This window comes from Mycetomoellerius zeteki, unplaced genomic scaffold, assembly GCF_001594055.1.
Source record: "Mycetomoellerius zeteki isolate Tzet28-1 unplaced genomic scaffold, Tzet1.0 scaffold228, whole genome shotgun sequence".
Taxonomy (NCBI): Eukaryota; Metazoa; Arthropoda; class Insecta; order Hymenoptera; family Formicidae; genus Mycetomoellerius; species Mycetomoellerius zeteki.
In genome coordinates this window covers 2,506,470-2,517,026 of record NW_017257203.1, presented here as the reverse complement: position 1 = coordinate 2,517,026, position 10,557 = coordinate 2,506,470, and the positions used below count along the sequence as shown (strand labels likewise).

General features: G+C 28.5%; 2 protein-coding genes across 2 annotated transcripts in view; one reads left to right on the top strand and one right to left on the bottom strand.

Annotated features, from left to right (window-relative positions):
- Nucleotides 1-3,384, bottom strand: part of LOC108723234 (fatty acyl-CoA reductase 1-like) — an 8,988-nt gene extending 5,604 nt beyond the window's left edge. Inside the window, exons 1-4 of the mRNA XM_018448799.1 lie at nt 3,048-3,384; nt 2,470-2,718; nt 1,616-1,761; nt 1,375-1,484 (exon numbers count right to left, since the gene is read on the bottom strand). Of these exons, the coding sequence (XP_018304301.1) occupies nt 1,375-1,484; nt 1,616-1,761; nt 2,470-2,718; nt 3,048-3,251 (709 nt within the window). The 5' untranslated portion in view covers nt 3,252-3,384. The remainder of the gene's footprint in view (nt 1-1,374; nt 1,485-1,615; nt 1,762-2,469; nt 2,719-3,047) is intronic.
- Nucleotides 3,385-6,546: 3,162 nt separating this feature from the next.
- The window catches only part of LOC108723247 (fatty acyl-CoA reductase 1), an 8,650-nt gene continuing 4,639 nt past the window's right edge, over nt 6,547-10,557 (top strand). Inside the window, exons 1-5 of the mRNA XM_018448816.1 lie at nt 6,547-6,866; nt 7,201-7,449; nt 8,869-9,014; nt 9,146-9,255; nt 9,792-9,996. Of these exons, the coding sequence (XP_018304318.1) occupies nt 6,654-6,866; nt 7,201-7,449; nt 8,869-9,014; nt 9,146-9,255; nt 9,792-9,996 (923 nt within the window). The 5' untranslated portion in view covers nt 6,547-6,653. The remainder of the gene's footprint in view (nt 6,867-7,200; nt 7,450-8,868; nt 9,015-9,145; nt 9,256-9,791; nt 9,997-10,557) is intronic.

Genomic DNA, 10,557 nt, shown 5'->3' with positions numbered 1-10,557 from the left:
AATATAAAGAATATTTAATATTCGTACAAACGTTTCGACGTCGATCGGGTCATTTTCAATGTAAAAACAAATAACATTACATAAGTTGTCGAAATATTCGGTCAGATCAGTATCCAGTGAAACGTATCGGTTATTTCTGTATTCCCTATTATTTGATGTGCGTGGTCCATATGTAAAATTAGCATCATTTGACTGATATAAAAGTGATCTCATCTTATTTTTTAAAATCTACAATCTTACAAATTCACATCAAAATAAAATTAATAAACTGACATTGCGTTACATTTAAAATTAATTTATCAAGTATGTATATTTTATAGTAATTTAGTACCACACAATTATGTTACGTACACACACACACATATATATATATATATATATATACCTTGATTTGTCGTAATGAAGTGAGTCGGACGTTGAGAGAAAAACGCAAAATTAACTAAGTCGTACATAGTAGGCAAAAGTAAGCTATAATACGATATATTGGAGAGAACATGTATTTTCGACGATGTTAGGCGACGTTATGACAAAAAGGCAACAAAGAAACAAAGAAAAGACAATAAATAGAAGGGGACAGAGGACAATGTTAGGAAGGGGAAAGAGATTGTATAATATTAAGATATGATTTCGGCAGAGAATCTGTATCATTTTGTTTGTTTTCCCATGTTTTAATGTGAACCACCTCCGATATTAGTCTCATATTATAAGAAGCTTCTAAAATTTCAACATTACCCCAGTCAAAATTATGATTCTGGTCAATGCGGTAATTAGTAATCACCGTTGGAGATTTTGACTTCTTATTAATATCGGAGACATGTCCGTGTAATCTTGTCTTTAATTATCTTTTTGTCTGACCTACGTAACTAACATCGCAATCATCACAAGAGATTTTATAGACAACGTTTTGATTGCATAAAGGATCCGGCTGGTCTTTGCCCTTTCTTATAAAGTTCCTTAGTGAATTTGGGATAGAGAAGGCTAATTTACAATGAAACCTGTTAGCAATTGGAGTAAATTTTTCAGATACTGAATTCACATAAGGTATTGTGAAAAATTTCTCCTTGATTTTTTTATCAACAGTTCCATCGTTAAAATCAATGTGGAATTTTATTCTTTTTTTTATAGAAGAATTATTGATAAAAATTAAAATAAATCAGCTTCTAAACTATATTAAAATATAAAATATACATATATATATATTTTTCCCTATTCTATATATTTTTAGTGGTATAATTATTATTTCCAAAAAGAATTTTCGCGCTCTCTGTCAGTGCAAATACATTCTCGAAACAATGGAAATACAAATATTTAGCATCCCACAGTAACGCATTAAGACTAGAAATTATTTATAATACTAGAAGAAAGGCTACATACCAATGGAAGGTCTTACAATCGCACAAGGGAAGGAGGAAGAATAATCTTGTATCACCTTTTCCGCTAGGTTTTTTGAAAAAATATATGTGTTGGGTGCATAATCTAAACACCTGTACGTAATTTTAAGTGCATATAGATTTAAAAATTTGAATATGATTAAAATTATATAAATAAAGCGAAAGATTCTAGTACATCAATATATAACGTATAAATGCATAATCGATTTTCGTTTGTAACTTACTTAGCCGAAAAAATGTCTAAAGTATGTTCATCCAATGTCTCGACTATTTCAATTATCTTTTGCCAATCAGCTATTGGCGGGTACACTTTTTCATCTACGAATGGTTCATTCACATGTGCAAATGCTGTACTAACGTATACCAATGCCTTTAACATATAAAAGCAATTAATTAAAAAATGATACTTTTTAAAAATCTTTTTTAGTTTTCATAATAGTGATAGCGGAATTTATATTATCAATTTTAAAATATCAAACATCAAGATAAATATTCATTCAAATTTAATATATTTTATTAGAATAAGTTTATTAGAATATTCGGGCTGTACATATATGATTATATGTATACAATCAGGACCCTTATTCTGAACACGTCTACCGACAATTGTCGGTATCGTTAAGCAGCGACAGCCAATGAGAATCGCGCTTTTTAGCCCTTAGGCTAAAGGATTAACCCTTAGGATTAACCCTTGATATTGGCTATTATTAATTATCAACAATTACCGACAACTATCGGCAGACGTGTACAGAATATGGGCTTAGGTTTAAGAAAGTTATACTTTGTAAAAAATAACTATAGTTACAATTAAGACAAACAAAAAAGTTAAGTAACGTTTAAATCAATAAAAGAATTATATTCAAACTTTACATAATTACTCAGACGTAATAATAGAATAATTTATGAAATTTATATATTTTTGCTTTGAAATAGAACACACAGATTTCTTGTTAAGCTTGAAAAGTACACAATAATACGTGTTTTTGAAGAACATAAATCAAAATATAAGTTGTTACATAAATTGTGTGATAGGGAATGAGTTATTTAAATGTATAATAATAGTTATTTTCTAACTTACGTTTAAATTCTTCATACTTTGTGCTAAAATACAGATGTCTCTTGTTGCTCTGGTATTGGCATATATAGCATATTTTAAACTGTTATTAAATCTCACATTCGCCGCTGCATGAATTATTATAGTCACTCTTTCAACCAGCATTTGATTGTCCGTAGCCGACAAACCTAATCCTTTCTCACTGATATCGCCAGAAATTGGAATTAATTTCTTAAAATTCGAAGGTCGCTCCTCGCGCAATTTTTCAAATAGCTAAAATAGAAGTGCTCTATAAATTATAAATCGTTTCTGTTATAACAATAACTCTGACATATTTTTAAAAATTTTCTTATAAAAAATAGAATGTTTATTTCTTAACTAATGCATTCCGATATTTTATGATTTACTATTAGAAAAATTTACAGATATTCTTTTGGAGAATAATTATTTTCGATGATAACGTTGCAATAACATTTAAATAGTAATTCTTTCTATCACAAACATTTATATAAATTTAATAATATTTTTAAAATCTTAAAAATATCCTAACTACCATAAAGAAGTGCGTTTTATAAAAGTTTCTGTTTGTATATCCAACTTACCGGTAAGTTTAATATTTTTTCGAGCCTTTCGTTAATACTTAATCCTTTCTTCGGTCGCATTAACACAAATATTTCACGAACATCTGGACAAGATCGTAGTATCTTTTCGATAAAAACTTTACCCAGAAATCCTGTTGCACCTGTCAAAAGTATACTTTGTCCATTGTAAAATGCAGGAATCGATTTAGTTGGATCAACAGTCATCTTGTCAATTATTTTTGAAATAAATCTAATCTACAAACAACTATTTGCAATGCAATGCAAAACGTTAAAGATTGTAAAACGCGGAATGGTTTTTGTTTGGTCGATAGAATATGTATATAGTTTGATTAAATGCTTATACCTACGATCAAATACTACACACAAATTAAGCCATTTAAGTCTTTTATAGTCGTAAACTAAATGAAGTTTACCTGCTTTAATGAATCGGAAATAGTTACAATTTTGCAATATAACGTTAAAAGGTCAAGTCATAGTAATGAATATCTATAAAACAATCACGATGAAAGAAGGTCACATCAACGCTTCTTTTATATTTTAATGTTTCAATTTTCGTATACTAAAAATTTCGTTTACACTTCTGTTACTCTCCCATTACATTCGCCTTACGCTCTAATTTTTATTTTCATCAGGGAACAATGATGTAAAAGTATAATGTAATATTTTATATTATATTATACGTTTACTATAGAATTTTACTGTATTTAACAGTATTTTACTGTGTTTACTGCATTTTCTGTATTTACTTTATTATTTAACCTTTCTGTTAATGCATAATTTGTTATTTTTTTTTACTACTTTGTTTTTTCCCTAAAAATGAGAAAATAAAAACAAGATAGTATAAAACTATTTTTTGTTATCCGAAGTACGGAGATTTGATGCGATATAACAAAACTCTTACACAATTATTAAACTATTTTTAGAGGTCCACCGAGGTCCACCTCACAATCAGACAAGGGTTGGATTAGGTTAAGATTAAATCGGAATGGCGATACAAGGGAAGGGATGGACATTGTAATTTAAGGAAACGTTATTGTAATAACATTTATAATAATTTCTACAACATATTTAATAAATATACAACATATGGAACATTTAATGACAGTTTTACTTTAAATACATTTCAATTCTTTTTTATATAATATTTATTTATAAAATTTTGATATTCTCTCTGAATATGAGATAACTTTATTTAATAATGACGTAATGTAAATCATTTATGAAAAAATTAATCCTTTTATTAATGATTTAATATAATATTTTAATAATGTTTTTTAAAGATTTGGACAATTTTGTGTTATGCTTTCTTATAAATACTCCACATAGCACTCCTTGTCCGAGGGACGTCACGATTTGTGCGTAATAGTCGATCTTATTGTTAGATATGCCTAAGTATTCAAACTCTACAAATATTTTTCTCGATATAATAACCATGAAAATCAAGTATTTTATTACGCTTTGTGTTGCATTGCTAAGCTAAACAATGTCATATAGATATCTAACGTTTGTGCGATGTTCCATTCCTCGGATGGAATGTACTGTGTGGGATATTATAAAAGTTTTTCTTTCTATACTTAACACTTACCGGTAAATTTAATATTTTTTTGAGTCTTTCATTAATACTTGACTTTCTTTTTGCCCGTATTAACAGAAATATTTCACTAACATCTGGACAAGATCGTAATATCTTTTCGATAAAAACTTTACCCAAAAATCGTATTGCACCTGTCAAAAGTATTATATTTTGTCTAGCATAAAATGTAGGAATCGACTTGGCTGGATCAACAGTCATCTTGTCAATTACTTTTCAAATTAAATTAATACAAACAACTTTTTGCAACGCAATGCAATGCAACGTATATTGAAAAATTTAGAATAGTTGTTGATTTTGTTATGTCGATAAAAATATGTTTATATAGTTCGAATGAATGCTTATATTTGCGATCAACTTACTGCGCACAAATTACATTATTATTCTTTTATACTCGTAAGATAATGAAGCTTATGCTTTATTAAATCGAAAATGACTACAATTATGCGATCTAATGTTTAAGGTTCAAGGCCGCTATTGTGTATCTCTTTTGAATATGATAATGATAATATCATTATCATATTCAAAAGAGATACACAATAGTGCGCAGTAAGTTGATCGCAGATATAAGCATTCATTCGAACTATATAAACATATTTTTATCGACATAACAAAATCAACATCTTAACGTTCTGACCGTTATGGCGCTTCTTAATTTAAAGCATTATTTTTTGAAACATTTTTAAAGAGGATTATTATGATGAATTAAATTTTTTTATTAAAAAATATTTATTATGACATTTAAAAAGGACATTCCTTATACGTTTAAAAAACGTTTAAAGAACGTCTTTTTACCGTTTGAAACAGTTTTTTTTAACAATCAACAAACAATGTTTTTAAAATGTTTCTAAGATATTTGAAGAAATCGTCTGTTGAAAGGTGGCAGAACTAACAAAATATTTTAATTTTTATCTGGGACCTAATTTTTGGCTTGCCTTTAAGATCTTTTCATTGATCTCATATTATTGCACCTTTTATTCTATTAGACATAACAGGCGCGTGCCTTGCGCTCGCTACTGAGCTTTTAATATTATATATACAAATATGCACATAATATTTATTAATCGATTACACTTAACTTTCGATACACATAACCGTCAAACGCGTGATTTCCGCGTTGACAGCCGCTCACGAAGTAAGCGCAGCAAGAGAACCAAAGACATAGACAATGTATGCGCGATCCATAATTAATAAGGGAAGTTTCACAATTGTCCGGAACCGATTTGATTCTCCATGAAATATGTTGTTAAACACAAAAATCTAAGAGACACGTATTTTTTTATAGGAAATGAAATATCGGAAGTAGTAGAGAATATGGAAAATTAATTTATCAAAAAACTTTAAGATTATATAATTAATTATCCCGAAAATAAGGAAGCTCACCGTGATCACAAAGCACCATATCACAAACATTACTATTAATAATTCAAACCCGTTTCTGATATGTTGGCCAGTCAGTATCAGACACAGTGAGTCACTTTTAAATTTAATTAGTCTTTTTTGAGATTGAAAATGGGAAAATCTAACGTTAAAATGTTAATCAATTACAAGAAAAAGAAAGTTGAAAAATAATCTAAAAGAATTAATCTTTATTTCTATCTAACCAAATAATATTATATTTAAACATAATAAACAATCTACGCTACAAATAATTATAATTATAATAATTGTTATTAATTAAATGTATATTGCAGTATATTTTTATAAATAATAAATAATATATCCATTTATATCTAAATAGTATACAAATGCTATTGAATATATATGTATAATATATACATGTATGTATGTTTGCACTTTCAACCTTAACACTGCACAATTGCAGTCATTTCATGTTTATTAAAGCGATTGGCTTACTATAAAATGATTATATATTTTAACTCGCGCGTAGTGCCTATAAACGTTTCATCGACTCTACCATGTCGATATAACAAACGTGATAACGATTTTAAGTGATTCAATATCTTTGTCTCGTGTTGCTCTAATCGCGTTTGTGTTAATTTTTTTTTTAAATAATGAACAAAATGACAATTGATCCAGCCAAATCAATTCCTGCATTTTACGCTGGACAAAGTATACTTTTGACAGGTCCAACAGGATTTCTGGGTAAAGTGTTTATCGAAAAGATATTACGATCTTGTCCAGATGTTCGTGAAATATTTCTGTTAATGCGTCCGAAAACAGGATCAAATATTAAGGAAAGGCTCGAGAAAATATTAAATTTACCAGTAAGTGTTGAATATACAAAAAGAAACTTTTGTAAAACGCACTTCTTTAAGGTAGTTAAGATATTTTTAAGATTTTAAAAAATAGTATTAAATTTATACAAACTTTTGATAGAATGAATTACTTTTTAAATGCTATAGCAACGTTCAAATATCATCACTGAAAATAATTATTCTTCAAAAGAATATCTGTAAATTTTTCTAATAGTAAATAATAAAATATTGGAATGCATCAGTTAAAAATTAAACATTCTATTTTTTACAGGAAATTTAGTAAAAATATGTTAGAAGAATACATAACACAGAATTTATAAATTATAGCGATCTTTTATTTTAGCTATTTGAAAAATTGCGCAAAGAGCGACTTTCGAATTTTGAAAAATTAATTCCAATTTCTGGTAACGTCAGTGAGAAAGGATTAGGTTTGTCGGCTACGGACAAGCAAATGCTGGTTGAAAGAGTGACTATAATAATTCATGCAGCAGCGAGTGTGAGATTCAATAACAGTTTAAAGTATGCTATATTTGTCAATACCAGAGCAACAAGAGACATCTGTATTTTAGCACAAAGTATGAAGAATTTAATCGTAAGTCAGAGAGTAACTAAGATTATGAATTTAAATAATTTATTCTCTGTCACACAATTTATGTAACAACTTATATTTTGATTATAAATGTCTTTCGAAAACACGTATCATTATGTACTTTTCAAACTTAATAAGAAATGTGTTCTATTTCAAAGCAAAAATATATAAAAATAAATTGTTCTCTTATATTACATACGTTAGAGTAATTATGTAAAATTTGAGTGTAATTCTTTTATCAGTTTGAACGTTACTTAATTATCTTTTTTATTTGTCTTAATTGTAATTATAGTTACTTTTATAAAGTAGGGGAGAGTAGCCTAAATCGGACCTATTTGCAGTTTTTGTTCTCTATAAGGCGTAAATAAAGTCCGGTCGTAAAACCGAAGGTGCCGTTGAAAAGATCATTTAATTCCCTTCATGTTTGCTTCAGACCATTTTGACGTATCTCTCACTTGTGTTGAATTATAATAGAAAATGTGAAAACATATTTTTCGGTCCGATTTGGAACCAATAGTTCCAAATCGGACATTCCTATTTTTATGGATTTTTAGATTGAATTATAAAATATTTTAATGTATTTTTGTTAGTATTGAGTAAAAATGAGCAATTTGACACACAGTCAAAGATAAAAATTTTATTAAAAAAAGAATTACTGACAGTTTATATTATTACAATTGAAAGCAATAAAACTCAATTAATCTGAGTCTCATGACTCTAATGACTCATGATATTTTACTGATTTAATTCTTTGGACCAGATCTGATCATCCGATCACCAGTACTACAACCAGGCCTAATAATAAATTATCTGTACTGTTCGATTTGGACACGGGTCCTTTCGAACTTTGGAACAAATTTTAAAATAAACCGCAAAAGTGATCCTCAACGACAAAACGCTTGATATTTTTGAATTCTACACCTTTTAATTATCTTAAATCAATAAACTTTCAAATTTTTAATACCTTTTAAATAATGATTTACCAGGATTTTCTTTTTTAAAAAAATTTTCGCGCGACGGCTGAAAATACACATTTACGTCTATTCTATGAATGTTATGACAGAGAACTATCAAATTGCTGTCATATGTTCGGTCTCTTATAAGGACTTTCCATTATAAATAGTACGCAAATCTGCTTAAACGTATCCATTTAAATTAAAAGGGTTTTATTTGGAACACGATCTGATTTAGGCCACCCTTCCATATAACCTTCCCAAACCTGATTGTAAACATACAATCATATATGTACAGACCGAATATTCTAATAAAACACTTAAAATATAATAAATTCGGAAGAATATTTATTCTAATGTTTGGTGTTTTAAAATTGACAATATAAATTCCATTATCACTATTATAAAAACTAAAAAAGATCTTTAAAATAGCATAATTTTTAATTAATATTGTTTTTATCTGTTAAAGGCATTAGTATACGTTAGTACAGCATTTGCACATGTGAATGAACCATTCGTAGATGAAAAAGTGTACCCGCCAATAGCTGATTGGCAAAAGATAATTGAAACAGTCGAGACATTGGATGAACATACTTTAGACATTTTTTCGGCTAAGTAAGTTACAAACGAAAATCGATTATGCATTTATACGTTATATATTGATGTACTAGAATCTTTCGCTTTATTTATATAATTTTAATCATATTCAAATTTTTAAATCTATATGCACTTAAAATTATGTACAGGTGTTTAGATTATGCACCCAATACGTATATTTTTTCAAAAAACCTAGCGGAAAAGGTGATACAAGATTATTCTTCCTCAATCCCTTGTGCGATTGTAAGACCTTCCATTGGTATGTAGCCTTTCTTTTACTATTAAAATTTATTTCTGGTCTTAATGCGTTACCGTGTGGTGCTAAATATTTGTATTTCCACTATTTCAATAAAATAAACTAGTTGCACTGACAGAGAGCGTGTAATTTCCTTTTGGAAATAATAATTATACCACTAAAAGTATATACAGTAGGAAAAAAGAATAAATATATTATATATTTTATATTTTAATATAGTTTAGAAGCTGATTTATTTTAACTTTTATATTTATGTAATGTAATTAATTAAATGGATCTTTAAGATACGTTTTCATTATAAAACGACATTTGGCTGATATTTATTAGCATTTGAGAAATTAAACAAATAAAAATTAAAGATATATTTATAGAGCTTTGTAATATTTTTACGTAATTTTGATTGATAATTCATATGCAAGAAGTAATTTAATAATATCACCAGAATCAAGTATCCGGAAAAGCTGAGATGACAAATAACTTGTTTGCTGAGTGATAATGTAATAATAATAATAATTTAACAATTGTGTCTGATATCCTAGTAATGTCAACGATACAAGAACCTATCCCAGGATGGATAGATAATGTTTATGGTCCAATAGGACTTTTTATTGGCGGCGGAAAAGGAATATTACGAGTAGCATGTTTGAATAAAACTGTTAACGAAGATGCAGTACCAGTAGACATTGTCATTAAAACTATAATAATTATAACTTGGAAAGTAGGATTAACCACGTATGATCACAGGTATATAATATGCTTGCATTTTTAACTATATTATAGATTATAAGTGCACGTGAAAACTTTTTTCTCTATTTGGAAATACAGGGTGTTTCCAAATTAAATCGCAAAACTTCGGGAGCGTGTAGAGGAGTAAAAAACTAAGAAAAAAAGTCCTATAGACATATGCTCGTTTTTGCTCCGTTTCAGAGAAATCGAAAAAAAATGTTTACATTTCTTGCCATATCTAGCACCGACATATTTGATTACATTTTCCACTTTCTGTTATGAATTTGTCAGTCGCTCTTTGAAAGCCTTTAACAGTAGATGAATTTTGTCTTTTGCAATATGCCGCGTACGTATTCTAATAGTGAATATGCTGATATGGTTTTTGTATACGGTTTCTGCAACGGTAATGCTTTAAAGGCGGTGCGAGAATATGCACGACGATTTCCAAACAGAAGAGTGCCAAACCGAAGAGTGTTTATGTTGACATTTAATAGATTGCGAGAGACTGGATCATTTTCAATTCGACAAGAAAACAACCGATTTCAAGCAGCGTTACGAAGAGATTTGCAGGCAGGGAAT